At 41.7% G+C, this 25,928-nt stretch overlaps 1 protein-coding gene across 5 annotated transcripts in view; it reads left to right on the forward strand.

Annotated features, from left to right (window-relative positions):
* Positions 1–682: 682 nt before the first annotated feature.
* The window catches only part of LOC119140661 (tyrosine-protein kinase Fer-like), a 218,753-nt gene continuing 193,507 nt past the window's right edge, over positions 683–25,928 (forward strand). Inside the window, exons 1-4 of one of the 5 annotated variants that reach the window (XM_037372176.1) lie at positions 683–1,120; positions 2,277–2,336; positions 2,561–2,659; positions 20,689–20,945. In XM_037372176.1, the coding sequence (XP_037228073.1) occupies positions 2,605–2,659; positions 20,689–20,945 (312 nt within the window). In that variant the 5' untranslated portion in view covers positions 683–1,120; positions 2,277–2,336; positions 2,561–2,604. Of the gene's footprint in view, positions 1,121–2,276; positions 2,337–2,560; positions 2,660–7,843; positions 9,727–20,688; positions 20,946–25,928 lie in introns of those variants that run through there. The other 4 variants (XM_037372182.1, XM_037372177.1, XM_037372178.1 and 1 more) reach the window with 4 other exon arrangements.

A 25,928-nucleotide genomic window follows, 5' to 3' on the forward strand; every position in this document is an offset into this window, starting at 1 on the left:
GCACCAGCTGCTGAATATAAAAGCAGATGAAAACAGGTGTGATTGACCAGTAGAGAAAAAATATGTTACAAAGGATGAAAGAATGATTGTTGGTGAATTTATTTGGGTTTTTTTAAGTCTAAGGTATTTCTAATTGCATCTATTAAAAAAAAAATGTTGAGGAAAATTTGGTGGTGAAAACTAACGCATGTAGACTTTATTACACACTTTGAAAAAGAAGACCTTTTTTCTGTGGCACTGTTTACTTCATATTGCAGTTTTATGGGAGGGAGTGGTATAAAAGCAGGTTACCTTGTGCTGCCAGGGTACACCAGCAACATCAGCAGATTTCATTATATTTCCAAGCCAGTCGTGGGCTTGCAGTTGATGGTCTACCATTGGTTCTGACATAATAGGTATTGCACATATATAATTCTGATATCTATATCTTATTAGAGTGCTTGATGTGCACAGAAAGTCACAACAGTTTAATCATGCATAGTAAATTATGCCAGAAACAGCTGTGAACGGGTATTAGGCTCTTTCTCCCTTACAAGTAGCAATACTGTTGGTGGCTTTGCCACACCATCGGTAGCCTGACCACACTGCCGTGCTTGCGCCCCAGCCAAGGGGCTGCAGTTTGAATGGACAAACCACCTGTGTCGCTCTGCCTACCTTCCGCAGGACCTAACAGGCTGGACCCCCAACAGCTCGTACCGTCGTCGCCCTTTGATTACTCTGCTCTTTAACAAGAGCAATAGGCACCGGAGTTCAGTGGCGAGAAGCCGAGAGCAGGGCGGTAACCCTAACGTCACAGTTCACAGACGCAAGGCGTGGAGTATCCACCCTCGCCTCCCCTCAACAGCCTCAGCCCCCTGTGAGGCGCACCACCCGCCTGCACCCACCGCCCGCAGCTCCCGCCCCGGAAGCTAATCGCATTCTCCCTCCTAGCCGGGGAACAGAAGTAGCAGCGCCTCTTCCCTCATTAACTAACCGCCAGTCACAGAGCGTCACCAAGGGACGGTGAGGGCCCAGATTGGTTGACGGCGAGAAGTGAATCTGGCGTTGATTCGTTGGCTCTGCTCATGTGATACTGGTGGGGTCGTGGCCTCTGCCGTGTTGAAGGGGCTCTGTTTGTCAGGTAGGTTGGTCTTGTGTATGGTACGGTGTAGTTGGTGGTGGCTACGCCCCAGGAGTATCGTTGCTGGGGTGGGATGTGGTTATACTAAGTAGTGTCTTGTTCACTCGCGAGGGAGCTGGGTATGGTGGGGGTGACGGCAGGTAGGCTCTGCGAGCTGATTTGCCTGCAGGCCGGACGCACCCGATGCAGCTTGCGCTTTCTTCTGAGGGTGTGGTGGTGGTGTTGCCGGAAATAGTCGGGAGTGCTTCTTGCCTGATGGCGGCAGCTGGTAGTGTGGTGGGTGCGGGGTCCCGCGGTCCCGCACCCGTCCAAGGAGCTGCCGTCGAGCCCTGGCCTGGGGCCCTGCGTTGGGTCGGGTAGGCCCTCGGGTATGGGAAGCCCGGGTTCGGCAGCATCCTCGGGGATGAAGGGAAAGAAAGGGCCAAGTCAGTTCGGTTCCTGCTGTGCCTGCCTCTGCCAGTACCCAGGATGCCTGGCCTCAGAGTTGCAGCTCCCTTGCTTTGCTCTTGGTGTACCAAGGCACACTGGCTGGGCTATAACTGCTGGGGGAGAGTGCCCTAGTCACCCCTTGAAGCTTTATGATGTGTGCCTCCCCTCAAATAAATGGAGAAATAAGTCCCTGTTTTTCCTCTAGCAATGCTGTACAGCTTAGACTTCATTAACTTTGAATATAGATTTGGAGGCTGTGTAGATAGGGCCTTTTTGGTGTTACTGTGTTGGCTTTTATATTCGTGTGCCTTTTTTGAATCTGCTATATAACTAAACACATTTTCTGTTTATGGGTTTGGTACTTTAAGAATACCAGATGCTGACGTTTGGTACATGAGGGCAAAAGCTATAGAAAGGCATTAAAGATACCTTTTTGTGTTGGAATATGTTTCTGTTTTGTTTAAACTTATGTGACCATACATACTTGGAAGTGACTCGTCCCATGTGGGTTGTTTTTTTTAATACAAGTTAGCTTGTTTTCTGACTTTCTAAATGCAGTGAGAAAGAATGTTTCCAAATAGATGACATAACTTTTTCCCACTTTGTAACAAACCTACGCAAAGTGACTTGGATGTTCTGCTATATCTTAACATAGTTTCTTTTAACAAGTTGCAATGTAAGAAAAACCTGGGTGACATCTGATTTTTTTTTTTATTATTTATTTAAGGTCAGAAGAATTTACTGGGTTAATTATTGCACACGTGAAGTTATGTTTATATATATAAAGGTATGTTGTCTGGAAAAGAAATGACTGATACATTTTGCTATATGTGTGTTAACTTTTGGGAGACTCAAGAAGTTGGAAAGTTCATACTTCTAAACAGCTCACAATTAAAGCAAATTGTAATTAATGGATATACTGTAGGTTCAGTTACAATAATGATTATTGTTGGTGAGATGAGCATGTTGTGTGTTTCTCCTTCTATAAATTTCTTTTCAATGTGTTTGTAGCAGATTATCAGTCCTGTTAAAAGTTCAGAGTAAACCTTTGTGGAATGTTAACCCCCAAAGAGTTGAGTTTTCAAAGAAGATACTTCTTTGAAGGAAAAGGTATTTATATATATGCAAGGTTACTTTTAAACTGAGCAAAGGCTTTGTTAATTATCACTAAGATCCTTCCCTGCTTTCCTACAACTTTAACTATTTTTCACAGCTGAATCTGTCAAAAGGTGGTTGTTCAGTTGATATTTGGATTGTCAACGTATAAAGTGATCAGCTGCCACTTATCGATGTTTTTTGTGCTATCAGCAGGGTGAGGGAAGATAAGTTGCTTTCTCTGCCTTCAGGGTAGGGAAAGCTGGCAGTAAGCCTGGAGTTGCTCCATACAAGGATGGATTAGCTGCATGAGGTCATCACTTCTCAGGGAGGAGTCTTTTTCAGTGTGGGGGAAGTGGGTCTAGAAGGAAGGGGAATTCTTTTGCGTGGGGGTGGGAGCGGCAGCAGCAATGGAAGAGAGCTTGTGCTTCTTCCAGCAGAAAGTAAACTGCTATGTGCTTTTATCTTAAGAGGACAAGACTTTCCATTTAATACTGTCTTAATGTAAATAAATTAACACTACAATTATAGAAATGGTTTTAGAAAACTTAAGGGAGGATTATTATGCAGGAGAGACATGGGAATTGTTGAGTATTCACCATTTTGTTAAGGAATAAAAAGATCTAAAATACTGTGTATGTAAATATGCTGTGAGTTTCTGCTCTGTAACATTTGCATTAGGTCACTGCAGCATTTCTGCACCAAGATTTATTTTGGAAACTTGTTAATAGTGAAGCAATGGAATTCTTAGCTTTATTTCCAGGGTTTGAGAAAAAATAGTTAACTTTAAGAGCTTCATGTGTGTGATGGTACACAGTGTATAGAATGTTTTGGAAGTAGTTCTTAGAAAGCAACAAGGGTGCTTCTAAAATGTCTTTTTTTAATCAACATTTTTTATCACATTAATGTGATGGGGAATTTGGATTCTTGTCATCTCTCATCATAAAATTATATTTTAGGGTATGACTTATTATTTTAATATTATGGTTTTGGAAGCTATGTTAACATGAGGAGCTGAATGAAACATTAAGAAATTAAGCTTGAGCATCAAAATAAACGACCATAATTAAGACAATGAAAAGTCAGTTACCTTTCAAGTAGGGACAACCTGTGAAAAGTTTGTGATTTGTTTAGTATGGTGTAAGAGCTCTTCGCAGAAGCAAATACAATTCAAAATACTATTAAACTGCATTAATCACGAGTCCTTTTTTCCCCTGAAATTGCCTGTTGAGAAAATGGGAGAGATTGAAAAACAAAAACTATCCCTTCTTACGTATGTGACAATAGAGTTTTTAGTGAGGAATGGTGTGTTTGTGTGCAGAAAGCAAAAGATACAGTTTGTCTGTGTTAAGTGGCTTAAATCAGTAATTTGATTTAATAAATGGAATTTTCAGGCAGGGGCATCTTACCACATGCAATTCTTCAACATTTAGTGATTTGTCCACTCAAAGTGAAATTTACAATATATTATTAAATGTACATTGGAAATTCTCATCGTTGATTAGTTTGCTATTTTGGGACTGATTCTAAAAAAAATATATTGGATCTGGGACATAATTTAACTGTTAATACTTATCAAATATTGATTAGCTAATTTGCATATCCACTAATTTTTATAGTGAGATATAGATCTCATCTTAAAATAAAGATTAAACTAGTTGAAACTCATTTGTTCTGTTTGGTGCTACTGGAATTTTATTACCTTTACAAAATGTGCTAGACTTCAATTTCAGATTTCACATGTTAAATTATGCAAGCATCGTTCATGTGTGGAAAAAGAGATAAAGTGCATGGGTGTCTGTCAGAACTAGGAAAGATCCCTTTACGGTAAGGGTAGGCAATTTTTGAAGGTCTTTCTGTATTTGTCATTTTGTGTGTTCATTGTCATCAGTTCTTGATCTAGCTACTTCAAAGCATGATGCCATCTCTGCTTTTTTTTCCCCATTAAGATAAAATATTCTTCTGCCTCTTTTTTTGAGGAATATTTTATTTGTAATATCTTTCACACTTTCTTTTTGTATTTTCTGCACTGGAGTTTCAAAAAGTATCTTTGTGTCTCAAACTTCCCATATTTTGTACTGGTTCCACAGTAAATCTTTTATGGATTTAGATTTTGCTTTGGACTTCTCAGTTCTACCACTAGTCCGTAGCTGTAAAACCTGTCTGGGAGTCTGTCTTGCATATTCAGGTCTACCATTATAATGTTGTGTGAGGAAGCAAAAAATGCAACTAATAAAATATCTTCCCTAATCCAGTAACTGAATATGGGCAAGCACAAGAATGAACAAGCCACAAAGAACAGCTGGGCTCATTCACTATAATGAAACAGCATATCCTGTTACCATGGTTGGAAACAGAGCACTAGCCTAAATAATCTGACCCAGTAGGGCAGCTGTCAAGCCATCTGTGTACACCAAGCAGAGGAATATCAAACCTGAGAAAATACCAGTCTATTGATGTGAGATATGGTTGGTTTCTTTGAATGCTGACCTTTTGAAATGTACATGTGCTTTTTTTAAGAGTATTCTAACTACAGATTGCATAGACCATGTCCATTAATCTATTTGGTAATTCTTCTCTACAGTTTTGGCTTCAAGTAAGTGACGGTGATATATATTGTTTTCACTTGATTTGTATATATAATTATTGGGTTTTAGGCTATAGACAGTTAAGTGGGTTAAATCTTGATACTTGTTTACCACTTCTTTGCCTCTGCAATATTGGAGTATTTGAGATTAGCTGAATTTGGCTACTGCAGTAAAAGACAAAAAAAGTTTCTATAAATACATTCGCAACAAGAGGGTTAGGGAGAATCTCCATCCTTTCTTGGATGAGGGGGGGAAACATAGTGACAATGGATGAGGAAAAGGCTGATGTATTTAATGCCGCCTTTATCTCAGTCTTCATCAGTAAGACCAATTGTTCTCGGGGTACCCAGCCCGCTGAGCTGGAAGATAGAGACTGGCAGCAGAACGAAGTCCCTGTAATCCAAGGGGAAATGTTTAGTGAACTGCTACACCACTTAGACATACACAAGTCTATGGGGCCAGATGGGATCCGCTCAAGATGCAGTGCTTAGGGACATGGTTTAGTGATTGACTTGGCAGTCCCGAGTTAACAGTTGAATTTGATGATCTCGAAGGTCTCTTCCAGCCTAAATGATTCTATGAGTACAGGGGGATGATCAATTCCCTTGTCAAGCTGGCCACACTATTTTTAATACAGGCCAGGATGCTATTGGCCGCCTTGGCCACCTAGGCACACTGCTGGCTCATGTTCAGCCAGCTGTTGGCCAGCACCCCCAGGTCCTGTTCCACCAGGCAGCTTTCCAGCCACTCATCCCCAAGCCTGTAGCATTGCATGGGGTTGTTGTGACCCAAGTGCATGACTCTGCACTGAGCCCTGTCGAGCTTCATACAACTGGCCTCATACCATCGATCCAGCCTGTCCAGATCCCTCTGCAGAGCCTTCCTACCCTCAAGTAGATCAACACTAACTCCCCACGCGCACACACACTTAATGTCATCTGCAAACTTAGTGAGGGTGCACTCAATGCCCTCATACAGCTCATTGAGAAAGACATTAAACAGAACTGGCCCCCATAATGAGCCCTGTGGAACACCACTTGTGACCAGCCACCAGCTGGATATAACTCCATTTACTACCACTCTTTGGGCTCGGCCAGCCAGCCGGCTTGTAACTCAGTGTAAAATACACTCCTCCAAGCCACGAGCAGCCAGTTTCTCCAGGAGAATACTGTGGAAGACGGTGTCAAAGGCTTTACTAAGGTCCAGGTCGACAACATCCACAGCCTTTCCCTCATCGACTAAGAGGGTCATTTTGTTGTAGAAGGAGATCAGGTTTGTCAAGCAGGACCTGCCTTTCATAAACCCATGCTGGCTGGGCCTGATCCCCCGGTTGTCCTGCACATGCCATGTGATGGCACCTAGGATGATCTGCTCCATAACCTTCCCTGGCACCGAGGTCAGGCTGACAAGCCTGTAGTTCCCTGGATCCTCCTTCCTGCCTTTCTTGTAGATGGGTGTCACATTGACTAACCTCCACTCTTCTGGGCCCTCTCCGGTTATCCAGGACTGTTGATAAATGATGGAGAGTGGCTTGGCAAGCTCTTCCACCAGCTCCCTCAGTACTCTCAGGTGGATCCCATCCAGCCCCATAGACTTGTGCCTGTCTAAGTGGAGCAGCAGGTCACTAACCATTTCCTCCTGAACTGTGAGGACTTCATTCTGCTCCTCCTCATCCCTGTCTTCCAGCTCAGGGGGCTGAGTATCCTGAGGTTAACTGGTCTTGCTATTAAAGACTGAGGCAAAGAAAGACATTAAGTACCTCAGCCTTTTCCTCAGCCTTTGTGGCAATGTTCCCCGCCACATCCAATAAAGAATGCAGATTATTCTTGGCCCTCCTTTTGTTTTTAATGTATTTGTAAAAACATTTTTTGTTATCTCTTACAGCAGTGGGCAGCCTGAGTTCTAGCTGGGCTTTCACCTCTCTAATCTTTGCCCTGCATAACCTCACGACTTCCTGATAGTCCCGAGTTGCCTGCCCCTTCTTCCAAAAGTCATAAACTCTCCTTTTTCCCCCCTGAGTTCCAGCCAAAGCTCTCTGTTCAGCCAGGTCGATCTTCTTCCCCACTGGCTCGTCTTTCAGCACATGGGGACGGCCTGCTCGTGCACCTTGAAGACTTCCTTCTTGAAGAATGTCCAGCCTTCCTGGACCCCTTGGCCCTTCAGACCTGTCTCCCAAGGGATTCTGTTGACCAGGCTCTTTAAACAGGCCAAAGTCAGCCCTCTGGAAGTCCAGGGTAGTGGTTCTGCTGACCCGCCTCCTTACTTCTCCAAGAATCAAAAACTATCATCTCATGATTGCTATGCACGAGATGTCCTTCAACCACCACATCACCCACCAGTCCTTCCCTGTTTGTAAACAGGAGGTCCAGCGGGGCATCTCCCCTAGTTGGCTCACTCACCAGCTGTGTCAGGAAGTTACCTTCCACACACTCCAGGAACCTCCTAGACAGTTTCCTCTCTGCTGTGTTGCATTTCCAACGGACAGCTGGTAAGTTGAAGTCCCCCATGAGGACAAAGGCTAGCGATCTTGAGACTTCTCCCAGTTGCTTGTAGAATGTTTCATCTGCCTCTTCATCCCGGTTGGATGGCCTATAACAGACTCCCACCAGGGTATCTGCCTTGTTGGCCCTCCCCCTGATTCTTACCCATAAACACTCAACCCTACTGTCACCATCATTCAGTTCTAGGCAGTTGAAACACTCCCTGACATACAGTGCTACCCCACTGCCTCCTTCCTTGCCTATCCCTTCTGAAGGGTTTGTAGCCATCCATTGCAGCACTCCAGTCATGCGAGTCATCCCACCATGTTTCCGTGATGGCGATGATGTCATAGTCTTCCTGCTGCATGATGGCTTCCAGCTCCTCCTGTTTGTTGCCCATGCTTTGGGCTTTGGCATAGATGCACTTCAGCTGTGCTATCAATTTTGCCTCCAACTCTGGCATGCCACCCCCAGGCTCGTCTCTAACAAGCTTGGTCTTATTCCCTTCCCCCTTCAAATCTAATTTAAAGCTCTCTCAATGAGCCCTGCTAACTCCTGACCTAGGATCCCTTTCCCCCTTTGAGGCAGGTGAACCCCACCTGTTGCCAGCAGGCCTGGTGCCATGTAAACTGACTAATGATCAACCCCCCCCAAAATTTAGCCATTGACGCCAGGCCCAGAGCCAGGTATTGATCTGTGTGACCTTCCAATTACACGCCCTATTGTTCCCTGCAACTGGCAGGATAGAAGAAAACATTACTTGTGCTCCTGATCCCTTTCAACCAGTCGCCCCAAGGCACTGAGGTCTCTCAGATTGCTCTCAGACTTCTTGTCGTTTGGACTCAGTCATTGCCCACTTGGAAGACCAGTAATAGGCAATAATCAGAGGTCCATACCAGACAAGGGAGTTTCCTAGTAACATCCCTTACCCGGCCCCCAGAGAGGCAGCAGACTTTCCTGTGGGTTGACTCCAGTCGGCATATCGGGCCCTCTGTTCCTCTCAGAGTGGAGTCGCCGATGACAACCACCTTTCTTTTCTTCCTAGCAGAGCTGGTCATGATGTGTGGGGTTGACAGACTCTGCCTAGGCAACTCCTCTAACCTGAACAGGCTTTTGTCCACATCATCCTTTTCCTGTCCCTCAGGCTCCAGAGCTGCATACCTACTGTACAGGGGTACCTGGGAAGGTGAAGTAGGCCGGGGGGTGATTTGCCTGCTGCCCTGAGCAGGGACCTGTTTCCATTCCTCTCCATCACTTAGGACCCCTCCGTTCACCTGGTGGCGAGTAGATAAAGGAGCCTCCGCTTCTTGTGATGTGTCCATCCAGTGCACTTGTCTCAGGAGATGGTAGAGAGTGGCTTCACCAGTCTATCTCCCTCTCGCACTCCCTGATACTCCTTAACCTTTCTGCTTCCTCTTTCAGCTCTGCCACCAGGCTGAGCAGATCATCCACCTGGTCACACCTCACACAGTTGTTATCTCTGCTGCCCTCAGGTAGCAGTGACAGGCTCAGGCACTCCCTGCAGCCCAGTGACCTGGACAGCTGCATGTTTACATGGGAGCTCCGTCTGGGTCACCACATTGGCCGAGTGGAAACCATGGCTAGGTTTCTTCTGGGGGGGGCGATGACCACTACTGGAGCTCGCCTCTTTAAACCGTTAGGGAGACGTCACCCTCCCTTCGCAAACTGCCGAGCCGCGCTACTGCTCCCTGGGGGCTACTTTTGTATATGTGGGGGGTTGACCGCCTCCACTCCTGGCCCCGCCTACGCTGAGTCATAGCTGCCGCTCGTCAGGGTCCCAACGCTTCCCGCTCGGGGGGTGGGAGCTGGGGCACTGGCATCCTCTCTCTGCGCTCGCTTCTCGTTTTTTGCCGGTTCACGGAAAGCTCCCCACGGTCCCTCGGCGCAGTCCTCCGCTCCGGAGCATGTCTGCTGGAATAGCATGCCTCGGAGACTTCGCTGAAATGGCTGAACTTAATCGCAGACTTGAGAATCAGACTCCGTTTCAGGCATGGTCAGTAGCTTCAGCCTCTCCGGTTAGTAAAGAAAAAAAAACCCGACCACGGACTAATTGTGTAGTCCTCCAAGATTAGTTCTGACCCGTGTAGTTTATATGAATCTTTATTCAATAATTAGGTCTCAACTCTTTGACTCTTGTGGGTACTTTATATTGTATTTCTTCAGGGATGAATGAGCACTGAAACAGGGATAGCCAAACTCTTCTAAGCTACAGTATCCTCTATAAAACATGCGTAATATCTTCTTATGTTGGAAGGAGTACTGAGAAGAAATACATTAAGTATTACTAAGGTGCTGAGCTACTCTAGTAATAAGGCCCATGTTAAGAACGTGAAGTAGATGGTCACAGTCTCTTCCCTTCAAAAAGAAATCTCTCCTCTTTTTAGGCAACAGCAGTGCCACAAGAGAACAACTGAGAAGCACCAGCATGTGTTTGCTTAAGACCTACTGAATGTTTAACCAGGGACAGAAGACATATAGCTAAGGCTGACAACCAGCTATATTTCTATACCTTGTATGTGGAACTAGAGTAGGGCAGCTTCCAGGCAACCTGCAGTTATCCTGAATGAATGCTGATTATGGGACACTAAGCCAACTAGTGCCATAAACTACTTCAGAGGTTAGATACCCTTTCTTAGGCTATTGTCAAGTCAGAATTAAGTAGTTTACTGATCCCAGTCTCCTTTTAATTCTACTTTTGATACCATACTGAGAATATAAAAAATAGGTTTCTTAAACACCACCTGACACTATTTAATAGGCCTACATGTATGTATGCTCTGAATGTAATTAATAATTATACAGACTTTTAAACTTGCAGTCACTTGTATGTATGGATAGTACATTAGATACAGCAGCTCTTTTTTATCAAGTCTTTTATGTTTTAATGCTCTGGGCTATTTTGATAGTTTTGTGCGTTTTTTACTTTGTATTTTTTACATTTTCATTTGTCAGATCTTGCTTTGAATAGGAACAACAAAGTGTTTCATGTACAATGGTTTTCAAAATTGATTGGGCAAAGATTTGGTTTCTTTAATAAGACTAGTTGTACTTAATACAGCTAATGTTCAGTTTCCAGAGTATTCTGTATAGCTACTGAAGTCCTTTCAGGTAACTGAAATAAAACTGGATTTGTGCACAGATTTCAGAAGTTTTCAGCCTTTTTCTCCTGATAATGAAAGTCATCACTTGACTAATTTCCACATTATTAATGAACATCTACATTAATTAAAGATATATAAATCAGTATTGTCTTCACTAAGGCTATCCTAGTCATTTAGTGTAACAAGTACATAAGGGCAAAAGTAGATTATGTGTAGCAAGTCTCTTGGTCTCTTAAGTTACTGCTCATTACCTGAGCAGCAATTTAAGTTTTAACAGTATTCTTTTTAGATGAAGCACATATTTCTCTCATTGTCAAGTCCAGAAAAAAATAATCACTTTCTGAGGCCCTGTTTTCTGGGAGGCCTCTGTCCTGTCAAATTTTCAAAAAATACTTAAGCAGCGTAACAAATTTGAATGAACCTATGGCTTTGGGCTGCAACAATTACCCTTTGAGAGACAGTGGGAAGGCAGGAGGTGCTTAGGAACAATTGGGGGGGGGGCAGGGAAGGAAAAGAAAAAGAGAAAGGGAGAGATAAAGCTGGACTAAAGACAAAAGAACAAGGAAAAGCATCAGCAGTAAATGGAGAATGTCTGCACAAGGTGGACCTGGATAGCGTTACAAAGAGGGATCAAGGGAACATGTGGCCCAAACTGGAAGGGAAAGAAACATTAGAAGCCATGCCACTGCATGCATACAGAAGCCTCTGTGGTTTTTCTGGGTTCTAGTATATCCCAAAGTTCAACATGTTTCTGATTCACTGTGAACCAGTTCCTGAAGAACCTTGTCAAACCAGATGTTGGGCTTGAGCATCTTAATATGACAGGGCTCGAGTTGTGAGAGTATCACAAAATCACAGTGACTGAGGCTGGCAGGCACCCCTGGAGACCGTCTAGTCCAACCCCCTGTTTCTCAGAGCAGGGTCACCTAGAGCAGGTTGCTCAGGACTGTGTCCAGTTGGGCTTTGAACATCTCCAAGGATGAGATATTTGTCACAACCTCTCTGAGCAACCTGTGTTTAGCCATTTCCAGGAAAGCAGGGCTTCATCACATGTAATGGTTACTTGGGAAGACAGGTGTCATCACTCCAAATGTCCCCACTTTTTCCTTCTTTGCCCCAGCTTTTATTGCTGAGCGTGACATCATATGGTATGGAATATCCCTTTTGTCCACTGAGGTTGGCTGTCCTGGCTGTGTCTCCTCCCAACTTCTTGTGCAGCCTATTTGCTGGCAAGGCAGTGTGAGAAGCAGAAAAGGCCTTCATGCTGTGTAAGCACTGCTCAGCAATAACTACAACATTCCTGTGTTATCAACACTGTTTTGGTCACAAATCCAAAACATAGCACCTTACAAGCTAAAATTATCCCTGCCAAAACCTGTACACAGGGGCAGCTGCTCTAACACAGACAGAAGTTTGGATGGTGGAAGCAGCTCTCCAAGTCCCAGGCTGGAGGGAGTGCCTGGGGCCTCTCTGATTCTAGGAGAGATGGCCCTCTGTCCTGCAGAAGGTGTGCTGTCTTGGAGGAGCTGTATTGCCAAGTGGAGGAGTTACAGGAGAAAGTGAGCACGCTGCACAGCATCAGAGAAGATGCAAAGGCAGATAGACAGGATCTTCTCAGAGATGCAACAGCTTGAAGAGCCCCAGTCCCCCAACTGCAGACTGATGCTTAATCACAGACTCAGAAAGATGGTGTGCTCTTGCCAATCTGCAAAATTAAATGTATGTTCATGGCTGCCCTCAGAAGAACCCTTCAGAGAATTCTGTTGGCAACTTTGACATACCTTGTTGTCCTGGTTTCAGCTGGGATGGAGTTGGTTTTCTTCTTAGTGGCTAGTGCAGTGCTGTGTTTTGGCTCTGATGTGAGAACAATGTTGATAGCACACTGATATTTTTAGTTGTTGCTGGGTAATGTTTATACTAAGTCAAGGACTTTTCAGTTTCTCAGGCCCTGCCAGCCAGAGGGCTGGAGGGGCATGAGAAACTGGGAGGGGACACAGCCAGGTCAGCTGACCTGAACCAGCCAAAGAGGTATTCCATACCATGGGACATCATGCTTGGTGTATAAACTTGGACGGTTAGCTGGGACCTGGGGATTGTTGCTCGGGGACTGGCTGGGCATCGGTCAGCGGGTAGTGAGCAGTTGTACTGTGCATCACTTGTTTTCCTTTCTCCCTTTTCCTTTGGATTTTATCCTTTTCCCCACCTTTCCATTATAGCTGTTAGTAGTATTATTATTGTTAGTAGTATTAGTGTTATTATTTTTGTTCTTACCTTTTAATTCTGTTTAAATTATTAAATTGTTCTTATCTCAACCCTTGAGTTTTACATTCCTTTCTGATTCTCCTCCCCAGCCCTCTGGGTGGGAGGAAGTGAGCAAGCGGCTGCATGGTGCTTGGTTGCCGGCTGGGGTTAAACCATGACACTTGTGCTCCAGGAGTTCACACATTCTTTCAGCATGAAGAGTTAGTCTGTTATATTACAGTGAATGGCTAACAAAATCTGACAGACCTGGCCCTGTATGATATAGGTATTAACAAGTAGATAGGGGAGAATTTTAAAGTAGCTATGGGAGGAAAGCAAGACCAAGAACACAATGGAGATGTTTTATTTGGAAAAAGTAATGGTGCTGAAAATAGAATATGAAGGCTAAGCTTTTCTTGCTAAGCTGTGTTTAAATGAAATCAAGGACTTTTCAGCTTCTCAGGCCCTGCCACTGAGAAGTCTGGATGGGCGCAAGAAATTGGGAGGGGACACAGCCAGGACAGCCGACCCAAACTAGCCAAAGGGATATTCCATACCATATGATGTCATGTTCAGTATAATAACTGGGGGGAGTTAGCCAAGGGGGTGGGATCGCTGTTTGGGGACTGGCTGGGCATTGGTCAGTGGGTGGTGAGCAATTGCATTGTGCATCACTTGTTTATTGGTTTTGTTTTTTTCCTTTTGAGTATTATTTCTCTTTCTCTTTTTGTTATCTCCCTTTGCATTACAATTATTATTATAATATTTTACTTTATTTCAGTTATTAAACTGTTCTTATGTCAACCCACGGGTTTTACCTTTTTATTTCTGATTCTCCTCCCCATCCCACTGGTGGGGGGAGGTGGGGAGTGAGGCAGCAGCTGTGTGGTACTTAGTTGCTGGCTGGGGTTAAACCATGACAATCCTTTTTGGTGCCCAACATAGGGCACAAAAGCTTGAGATAAAGACAGATCTGACCAAAGCATGTTAAAACAAATTTGTTATAAGCATTTATTGTATTGGTTTAATAGTTGCTGGTCACAATGTTGATTTGTTTCCTCTCAGAGTTGTTGCACTCATTCTCAGAGTTGCATTATGTAACACCTTACTTGCAGTATGTGTTCCCTGTTGTGCTGTTTATCATGTCTGGGGCCTGGGCTAAGGTTATCATTTTGTTGTACTTTTTAATACTGGTTTGTGATAAGATAGAATTGCTGGTCATGAAACTAACCTGGTCTGTGTACTCAGCGTTGCTGTCACCTCTGTACTTTGGGATTCATCTAATGGGAACTATTAATAATTGCACCTTTTGCCTTATCTCCTCAGAGAGCACTTGTGCTTTAACCACAGCTGGCAACCAAGCAGCATGCAGCTGCTTGCTCACTGCCCCCTCACCCAGAGGGATGGGGAGGAGAATCGGGATGTAAAACTCAAGGGTTGAGATAAGAACAATTTAATAGGTAAAGCAAAAGCCGCACACGCAAGCAAAGCAAAGCAAGGAATTCATTTGCTACTTCTCATGGGCAGGCAGGTGTTCAGCCATCTCCAGGAAAGCAGGGCTCCATCACGTGTAACGGTTACTCAGGAAGACAAATGTCATAATGCCAGATGTTGCCCTCTTCCTTCTTCTTCCCCCAGTTTATATACTCAGTATGACATCATATGGTATGGAATATCCCTTCGGCTAGTTTGGGTCACCTGTCCTGGCTGTGTCCCCCCCCAATTTCCCGTGCCCCTGCAGCCCTCTTGCTGGCAGGGCCCAACAAACTGAAAAGTCCTTGATTTAGTATAAACATTACCCAGCAACAACTAAAAACATCAGTGTGCTATCAACATTGTTCTCACGTCAGAGCCAAAACACAGCACTGTACTAGCTACTAAGAAGAAAAATAACTCTGTCCCAGCTGAAACCAGGACAGAGAGCCAACCTATGCAGGAGACACTCTCCCACATCTTGCCCTTCCCCAGCAGTTTAATTACAGTAGCATTTGAGAACTCTGAAAATTTTGAATATCCTTGGGATGTTGAAGCCAACATGATCCTATTGCTAGGAATGCTGAATATGTTCCAGGTCTTGTTTAGGGTTAAACAACTATTTAAGAACACCACTCAGAGATCTGCCCCAAAGTTGGATAGTTATGAGTGACAGGGTGTGTGGGATAGTATGGGTAAGTACTAGGACAGTGGGTACCTCCAGTGTTTTGGAACTTCACCCCTGAACAAGTGCAGTATCTGGAAAAACTAGTAAAATATTTGTAAGAAGTATGCTGTCACCCTGGCAATTCCCGAGAGGCACAAATTACTGTAACGTGCTGGGGCTTAGCCCATGCCTACCAAGCCCCGTTCAACACTATTCAGTATCCTCAAGGGGCAGAGAAGCTCTCTGGATCTGAGGGCAAACAAAATGTTTGAAGGTCCCACCACCCATTGCTTTTCACAGTGTGGTGCATCTCAGCAGCCTGATCTACCTACTGGTTGTTTTGATGTTCTTCAGTGGCCTCACTCTTTGGTATGTGAGCATCGACATGACGCACCTTCACAACCAGGTTCTCCACCCAGGCAGCAATATCTTGCCACAATGCAGCAGCCCAGATGGGTTTACCTCTCTGTTGCCAGTTGCTCTGCTTCCATTGCTGCAACCACCCTCACAGGGCATTTGCCACCATCCGTGAGTCAGTATAGAGGTAAAGCATTGGCCATTTTTCTCATTCAGCAATGTCTAAAGCCAGCTGGACAGCTTTCACCTCTGCAAACTGACTTGATTCACCTTCTCCTTCAGCAGTTTCTGCAACTTGTCGTAGGGGACTCCATACATCTGCCTTCCAATGCTTTCATACAATACAGCAGGACCATTAGTAAACGGGGCATATTGCTTCTCACGTTCTGGCAATTTATTATACAATGGGGCCTCTTCAGCATGTCACCTCCTCCTCTGGTGACATTCCGAAATCTTTGCCTTCTGGCCAGTCCATGATCACTTCCAAGGTTCCTGGACGATTGGGATTTCCTATCCAAGCTTGTTGTATGATTAGCATGACCCACTTACTCCATGTAGCATCAGTTGCATGATGTGTAAAGGAGACCTTCCCTTTAAACATCCTTTAAACGTTTCCTCTTGTCCTATGACTTGTTACTTGGGAAAAGAGACCTACCCCCACCTGCCTACAACCTCCTTTCAGGTAGTTGTAGAGAGCGATAAGGTCTCCCCTGAGCCTCCTTTTCTCCAGGCTAAACAGCCCCAGTTCCTTTAGCCACTTCTCATAAGACTTGTTCTCTAGACCCTTCACCAGCTTTGTTGCTCTTCTCTGGATGCACTCCAGCACCTCCTTCAATATCTTTCTTGTTGTGAGGACCCAAAACCGAACACAGTATTGGAGGTGCGGCCTCACCAGTGCCAAGAACAGGGGGATGATCGCTTCCCTAGTCCTGCTGGCCACACTATTTCTGATCCAAGCCAAGATGATATTGGCCACCTGACCACATGGGCACACTGCTGGCCAACTTGGGTAGATGGTTGTGGCGACTGAGGCACGGACTTTGCAAGGATGGTGAAGCAAAGACTTTTATTGTTAGTTAGTTACAGCTTTTATAAGTTTATACTCTGTACAGACGCTGCTAAAAGCTTTATTATTGGTCAAACTCTACTGTCCACGTGCCCAGCCGCTGTTCACTATAGGCTACTCTCTGCTGTTCACGCTGTTTCCTTATCTTCTAGAGGTGAGATCACATTCCTCCTTTGTTTCTGTCTCATCCAGGTTTCTTCTCATACTCCCTCAAAGTTATTTAAATCTTTGCTGCAGGATCACAGTTGCACATCGTCATAGCAAGGTCACAGCTGCACATTATCAATGTGAAAACAACCCACTGTCTCTGTTCTGTACAATTCCCCCTTTTTGTTTTTTCATAAGGTTGCTTTAACATGTTATGGACTGTTCATTCCTTTTTTTTCTCTCTCTTTTTTTTTCCTTTCATCACTTAATTACCAATTTTAGCCTTATTTTATGTGTACATTTGTACATTTCAATCAGGTTCACAAAATGCAAAACTTTTGTTATCAGCACATTTCATACGGAGGTCAACGCATAGGTTTATGATTACTTGTCAGAACATGCAATAAGGTATGGAAATTTTATGAAAATATTATATCAGAAACTTCTAATCAAATAAATGAGCATGAGAAATTGTGTTTAACTTGTAAATTCTGTATATAAGCTGTTAAGAAACATTTTCTTATCCTAAAAAAAAAGATAAAACCTACTTAAAAGCTCTTGAAATCTTGCACTTGGGCGAGTGTTCCACTGTGCCTCCATTCTGAAGCATGGAAGTGGAAATTGTGTAGAACAAAGTTTTACTTTAAATAATTGTTCAACTGTTATTGCTGCTTTTCAAAGAACCTGCAAGCATACAATGAAAACTTAGAACTAAACAAACAGCTGAATGGACACATTTAGATCGTTACTGGAATTAAATGTAGAAGTTAACTATAAAAGTTTCTCAAAATGTTCTGGATGCTTTGTGGTTGGTTTTTTTTTTTTAAGTAGAGAACTATACACAAACAGGGAAATAAAAATGTTGCTTTTCCTAAATGCTTCTATGCATTAGAACCTAAATGATTCTATGATTTTAATGTCTGTGTTGAACGTTGCCTCAATTTACATGGGAGGAGTACTAAGTCTGGCTTGCCCAGTTAGAATCATCAGCTCTGAAACTTTATTCTTGTTAGTCTTAAAGAATTAGAATTTTATCTCTCTTGCAAAACAAAATTTTGTTATTTTGCTTCTGTTATGGTGAATGGAATTATTTAAAACAAGTATCAGAGTCCAGTATTTATATGTTTTTTGTCAATGTATCCAGGCACCTGATAGTGTAATCTGGAAACGATTTGTTACTTAATGAAGGGAGATTTTGGAGGCTGAAATGAGATATTAGTGGGTCTTTTGTTCTACTGATTTACTGTGAGTCAGTAAAAGCTGAATGAAACATGCTGAGAACATTTCCTCCCTTGTCCTCCTGTCTTTCAGTAATAAAATGGAATCTAGCACTTTACTGATAGCACAGGGCCAGACTTTATAGTGAGATTCAGTTCCATTTTTTTCTGATTCTGAAATGTAAGTAGCTTATAACCCTGAAGTGTGGTAGGAGAAAAATGAACTTAGTTGCAAAAGCAGATATAAATCTAAAGCGTGTCAAAAATCACAAATGAAGCACTAGTCATGTTATAAGGGTCTTATTTTTTTTTCGTTCATCTTGCTAATTGTTTTTGCAAGACTTCCTAAACTTTAACTGTAGAAATATTAACATTAAAACAGCTAATGACAGAGACAATACTTTATAAATAGTCAATATAAGTTTGCTTTTACTCTTTGTAACAGAGCTCTTAATCATCGGTAAGAATTCTGAATATAATATGATGCTTTTGATGTTAAGAGCATATGAAAGCTTGTGACAGCAAGACTAAGGTTACTTGTATAACCTTCATTTGTCTTTATTGTGTACATGCATAACACCACAATGCTATTTTTATTTTCTTTATAGGATCGTGGTTTCTTTAGTTACATACCATAGCTTGTGTTCTGAGAATAAATATGTAGTAAATGAGGCTTATTTCAGTAACTTTTTGGAAGAGCTAACTGAGGCAGGAAACTGCAGGAAAAGAAGGAATGGTTTTGGGAGTAAGGCTACTCTGGAGATAAAGTAATTATGCTGCTCTTACCATGATGTATAATATTGGACAAATCATATACATGAAAATTTGCCTATGCGGTGGTTGTTTTTCATTATCTGATAGCTTTCAAATTGTAGATTATGATTTGCAGAAATTCTGTGTTGTAACTGAATCCGATTATGTCTTTGTTCTAGATGTTTGATATGTTAAAAATGCTGGGCACTGAAAAGTCTGCCTTTAAGCCTTGCAAATTAGGTATCCAGTATTAGCTGGTACAATGTTGACATGAATTTCTGTGTCTTAGTTATCTGTATAAAATAAGAGTATCAGTCCTGCTTCACCTCTTGGACTGTTAGGAAGAGAAATCTATTAATGTTTGTAAAGCACTGAGCTAATTTAAGTGGCAATGAAAAGCCTATGAATAAATTAATACCTCTGTTTTCAAAAGAACTAAGGCTTGTCTAGAGTGCAGGAATTGGTGAAAAAGCAACACGCAGGGTATGTTTGTACTGCAGTCTAGAGCTGTAATCGTAGTTTATGTAAGTTTATCTGACCAAGTTTGAAGCTGATTAGTATGGGGATAAGTTTTAGATGGATACATGGAAAATGGGGTTTAGCCCACAGGGAAAAACCTATGTAAGTCTTTGGAAACTGCTCATGTATGTGGACTCAACTCTTCTGTGATGTGGCTGCATGCGTATCAGAAGCAGGTGTTTTAAAGCTAGTTCAGACTTTTCTTTGACCTGCATTGTGCTTTAGGATTTAATACAGCAATATTCAATATTTCTTATCTGATTATCAAATTATGTCCATTTTGTGCAATGAAATGGAGGCACTTTAGGGTAAAATGGTATGAAATTAAGGACTCTGTTATGATGTGTTTATTTGGGGGGGATCAATGTAAGGTTGCACGGGGGAACCTGATTTGAGATATCTTCTAACTTTTGGGAGGTTGAATCTGAAACTTTTACCACAGTATTTAGGAACAAACTACCTAGTCATCTTTCAGTTATCCATTTCTCAGAGCTGCAGTGCTCTTAGGACTTAACACTGCAATCAAATATTTTGAGTCACTAGGGCTAGTCACTTTAGAGTTAGGGAGTGTGATGGGCTGGCCACAGCCAACAGCTAAGCACCCACCAGCTGCTCACTCACTTTCCCTGCAGTGAGATGGGGAAAGAACTGGAAGAGCAAAAGCAAGAAAAACTTGTGGGTTGAGATAAATACAGTTTAAGTGAAGGGGGGGCTGGGGTGGGAACAAATGCAAAAGCAATCACTCACCACCTCGCAAAAGCAATCACTCACCACCTCCCAAAAGCAGACTGATGTCCAGCCAGTCTCTGAGCAACAGCTACTGTGGAAAGACTGCTCCCTGTTTTTATTGCTGAACATGACATTATATGGCATGGAATATATCCATTTAGTTAATTTGGGTCAGCTACCCCATCTGTGTCTCCTCCCAATTTCTTGCCCATCCCCAGCCTACTCGCTGGCAGGGCAGTGCGAGAAAGAGAGAAGGCCTTGACACTGTGGAAGCACTGTTCAGCAATAGCTAAAACATCAGTGTGTTATCAACACTGTTTTGGTCACAGATCCTAAACATAGTACCATACAGGCTGCTATGAAGAAAATTAACTCTGTCTCAGCCAGACTCAGTACAGGTAGGTACTGTTACGCTACTGTATTTGACAGATGGGAAACTGGAGGCTACATACTGAGATTTAAGCTGACAGTTCAAAGTAACATGGAGGACCTGAGATCTCTTCAAGGCATAGGTTGGTCTACGAAATTTTTTTGACCTTTCTTTCAGTTGGCTTCCAAGTGGTATATATAAGGTAATACTTAATCTTATGATTATGTTATTTCAGAGTTTAGGCATTAATAGTTGTCCTTTGTAACACAAGTTTTTCTTTCAGTATGTTTCTGATGAATCTTGTTCTGCTTTCAGATGTGGTGAAGAATATATCTTACCTGTGTGGTACAGAGTGCCTTAAAAAAATGGGGTTTGGAAGTGACCTGAAGTATTCTCATGATGCTTTATTAAAACTGCAAGACTGGGAACTACGACTGCTGGAAACAGTGAAGAAATTTATGGTTATGCGAGTAAAAAGTGATAAGGAGTATGCTTCCACTTTACAAAATCTTTGTAATCAAATAGATAAAGAGAGCACTTGTCAACTGGATTATATCAGCAACATGTCCAAGGTAAGAAAATCCTTAGAAATCAAGAGGGTTGGGTTTTTGTTAGTTTGGGGATTTTGTCTGCTTTTTTTGTAAGTAATGAAGTCCAGCAATTTTCTTTATTTTCCAATGACCTACTGAAATGTGTCACAATAAATATTATTCTCCTGGCTGCTTTGTGAAGTGGCTCTGTCTTATATTCTGTCTGTTTTATTTAGAGGGAAATGGGAAAGATAGTATATGGAATGATAACTGGCTCAGCTCATAACAGTGTTTCTGTTTGATTCCTATTGATTCAGTCTCTTGAGAATTACTGTTGCTGAAGTGTTTGGTCCCTCAGTGGAATATGCAAAAATCAAGCTCCGGTCTTGCTTTAAGAACAATAAACTAAACCAGGATCCTGAATTTTGAACTTCAATATTTTAGGTTCCTGAGTTGTCTGCTATTTTGTTTAGCATACTCTGTTTTCAAAACGTAGTAAACTTTTCTTATAAAACAGTTAAATAGTAACTATTGTTTCTGTTATAGAATTGGTGACAGTAGTAAAAAAATGCCATTAAACCAAGACAAAGCCTAGCATTCCAACTGTTATTCACACCGTAGTATATTTTTGTGAAAACAAAGCATTAATTTAGGATGTTTCTCACAGTTGTAGATTTGTTTAAACATAATTTCATACCCAATTTGAAATAACTGTCTTGACTTTTTACGAAGGCAAGGCTGTCTTCTCCCTAAATGATTAATCATGACATTTAGAGAGGAAGTACAATGAAGGTAAAGATGACTTAAATTTCTGTATTTTACTTGTTAGTAAGCTTCATTCCTGACTTGGATTCCTTCACGACTAGAGAAAACAGTTCTGTTTTAAGGGCTTATTTAATTCTTGGCCCTTCTGCTGTAGCAGTGGTTACACAGTCACTTCAGCGTGGCGTAAATCCTGTTCTCCTACTCTGCAGGAAAGCATTTTTTTCAGTCAGGTTAAGTTTTAGACAAAGCAGTTCATAGTTGGCTTATGGAGTTGCTGCTTGAATGCTAGCCTCTTATGTATGAGCATCACATATATATAGTATATCATGCTCATAGGAGTAGGAACATTACTCCTTGTGTATCAGTCTAGATTTATACTAGATTAAAGTGGTTGTTTGTGTGATTTGAAGTCTACACTGGTATAACTAGCCTGTTTCAATTGTCCCAAAAGTATCAACACATAGTGTTTAACATAATTCCATCCCTCCCCAGTAATTATTGTATTTTTAAATTGATGCTCTGCCTTTTTTCACATGTGGATTTTAATGATGTATTTGGGTGTATTTGGAATGCTTTTCACCCAGTCATGTTTTTCATTCACAGTTTGTTATAGGTTTTATCATCTAAGCTGTGATGATTTTGGTAAACTGATTCAGACATTTTCTGCTTAATGGCAGAAGTCAGATATCTTCTTTGGGATCCATTGGTATAGAATATATGGCATAGAAAACTCAGTTTACATAGATTTATTGATGATATGTTTAACAATTCTTGCTACTGCTGCCTCAGTAGCATTGCTCTTGTGTTAGCAAAACTGTCTTGCAGTTATTTTAGGCAGTGAAACTGAGAGTGACTTAAGGCTAGAACAATAAAGGAGCATAGATATTAGAGTATTTAACATTGCAATCTTTAAGCTGTGTGCCTAGCTCAGTCTAGCACAACTTGTGCCAGTAATATGAGTTGGGGTTTTTTTTGTGAGCATATAATAAAACATAAAAAAGCTGAAGACTTATCTTAAGAGGTATCTGTGTCATATTTTGAAAATTTGTTTCAGACATTGGCACCTAAGTTCTTTCAGGAGTTATTTTAGCTGCCCCCCCCCCCCCCCCATCTTCTGAGGAGGCACTATGTTCTTCAAACTGCATTCTTGATCTCTGTACATCTTTGCACAATAGCAAAAATATTCATATGCTACTGGCAAATCTTTTGTATGGGCTTGCCTTGAAGTTTCACTGTCAACTTAGATTTTAAGGTTGTTTAGCAATACATTGTCTTACTGATTTTTGGCAATTAAAATGTCTGAATTATTGTTTTGATTACTGACATCATTCTAATTTACTTTGCTATTTCATGATACCTTTTCTTGATAAGAGAGGTTTTACGGAATCAAAATCTGACCAAATATTTTTGTGGCATAAGCCCAGTATCTTACATTTCCTAACATTTGAAAAACTGCACATATATAATTGATTTTTGGTGTTATGTGACATCAGAAATAAATGCCAAAATCTCTAATCTCTTATGTTTTTTTTTATTCAAGTGTACAGCAAAAGTGAGTAATTGGAGATGTTTTTTTGAAAATGTGTCTTTTTTTTTTTTTTTAATGAAGAGGCAGTAAACTTGGAAGGCACAGTGGCAGCATCTCCTAATGCCAGAAAAAGTGGTATTTTTAACTGCTTTTTTTCTGTGTGTATGTTTAAAAACCTTACTTGTTAAACCGAACAATATTTTATTTTGTTGCTTTTGACAGACTGTGGGTTTGGGTTTTTTTGTTTGAAAGGTAATGCTTTTCCTTTGTTGTTATCTGTCCCTTAGCTTTTTTTTTTTAATAGTTTTTTCCATTTAAAATTAAAAATGCATTTGTTGGGCTTTTCAGGATCGGTTAAAACTTTGTTTCATCGGTAATAAATCAGTCAAAGAGAAAATGCAGAACTTTTACAGTGTTCTACCTTTAGCGCTCTCATGAACTCTTCTATAACCACAAGACTAATTCCTGTAATAAAGATGTTTAATGTTGTTTTTATCATACACAAATTTGAAATATGTCTTTTGATGTCATTTGGAAAGTGTTCTGTAGTGAAAGAATTAAACAGTTTTCAGATAAAGTCAGGAAGCTTTAGGCCCTGACCTTTTAGAACATTACTTTTTAAGCAGTCTGAGGCAGCTCTGTGCCAGTCCATGGAATGTGTATGAGCTAAAGGAAATGTTAAAGATTAATAAGTATACAGGGGTTATCTGGTTTTCATTTTATTCTCTAAAATCCCATGTGACTTTTAGCATAGTCATGTAGAGAATGAAATATGTGTGATGGGTACTTCAGTCAGCAGCAAAGCACCATAAAGCTTCTCACTTGCTCCCCCCAAACCCCAGGGATGGGGGAGAGAACAAGAGCAGCAAATGCAAGAAAACTTATGGGTTTAGATAAAGATAGTTTAATAAGCAAAGGAAAGAGGAAGGAGAAAGGGGTGTGTGGGGAGGCAGGCAAGGAAGTGATGCAAAGACAGTCACTCACTACTTCCCACAAGCAGGCTGATGCCCAGCCAGTCTCTGAGCGATGACTACCTTCCCCAAAATCCCCATCCCCTCAGTTTTTTAATGCAGAGCATGATGTTATATGGTATGGAATATCTCGGTCAATTTGGGTCAGTTTTTCTGGTTGTGTCCTCTCCCAACTTCTTGCATACTCCTGACCTACTTGCTGCGGAGGGACAGAGTGCAAAAGAGAGAAGGCCTTGATACTGTGCAAGCACTGTTCGGCAATGGCTAAAACATTGGTGCGTTATCAACACTGTTCTGGTCACAAATCAAAAACACAGCACCATATGGGCTGCTATGAAGAAAGTTAGCTTCATTCCAGCTAGACTCAGTATAATGAGATGTAAGAAAACTCCAAAGCTACCAAACAAATATGTTTTTGAAAGTTTGATGATTTAAGGTTAATTTGTATCTTTAGAAAGAACAAAATTTAAAAAACAGCATATCAGCTGCCTTCAAAAACTGGTAATTGTATTGCAAATAGCCATTCTGCAATTTCAAGTGTAGCATAGCAGTCTGTAAGTGAATTATCTCTTAGGAATCCAATACCGTTCCCATCAACAAAGTGTAACAGGATTCTTTAGGGTATGAAATACTTTCCTTTTGTCTGAACTTTAATTTCAGGTCCATGTCTACTGTATGTTTGAAATCTTTGTTCACATTGCGGTTTGTAATTTATACAAGGTTCAAAACCAATGTATATTTTGCTGTCCCAAAAACTGACTAGCAGAATGGCCAAGGAAGTTATTAAAGTAAGGGTACAGAAAGATGTTCAGTTACTGTGACAAATGAGTAATCTGTTAGCACCTTGTTTTGCCATTGATAGACTGAACACTGATGATATTAATTAACATGGAGCAGCTGATGAATAGTATCCTCATAAACAGTTATAAATCAAATTTATATTACTGTGAAATATTTAAAGGCAGAAAAGTCAGCTCAAAGAGAGGAACTGTGATTAGAAAACAAGAGAACAAAGAACATGGGGACATGATGTCAAAGGTGTTGAGGATGTAATCTAGAAAAGGCTGTACAGCTTTCATGGATGTTCAGAAGTACTAAAACACTGCTGAAATATGACCATGCAATATTATGTTTTGCTGCAATGGAGAGACAGGACGCTGCTTGATGCAAGCAAATGTCGATTTATTGTATACAATCACAAGTTTATATATGTTATAAGAGGCCGCACGCTTTAAACAGATTGGTTCTTTAAATAAACATTACATACTGGGTGATCCCTAATTGGTTAACTACAAACAAAGGACACTTTAAGTAAGTTTTTACAGTTATCAATTAACAGCAACGTGTTACTTCTTGGCACCATCTGTTCCTCATTCTGTTATCTTTTCTCGGCCTGACTCATCCTGTCAGTTGTTATCTGTTCACATTCCTTGTCCTCCCAAAGTTTATGGCCGACAAGCTCCAACAAGTCCCCGCTTATCAGTTGGACCATACTTGGAGACATGCCACTCAGGTCTTGTCCCACAACGTTTTGCGTCTGATTTAAAGAATCAGTCACCACTATTCGAGTGAGCGGAGGTTATCTTTATTCGGCAGCGCTGGGCGCATGGGGGATCGCTCCTCCAAAGTCATGCACACCGAGGGAGCCTTTCAGTCCCCTCTTTATACAAGTCACTCATGTCTATTCATTAACTTTCTGGGAACTCATTAACATATATTGCACCTGGACGATTAGCACACTCCCATTCAAGGACCTAGTAT

Source organism: Falco rusticolus, chromosome W (assembly GCF_015220075.1).
Source record: "Falco rusticolus isolate bFalRus1 chromosome W, bFalRus1.pri, whole genome shotgun sequence".
In the NCBI taxonomy this organism is placed as follows: Eukaryota; Metazoa; Chordata; class Aves; order Falconiformes; family Falconidae; genus Falco; species Falco rusticolus.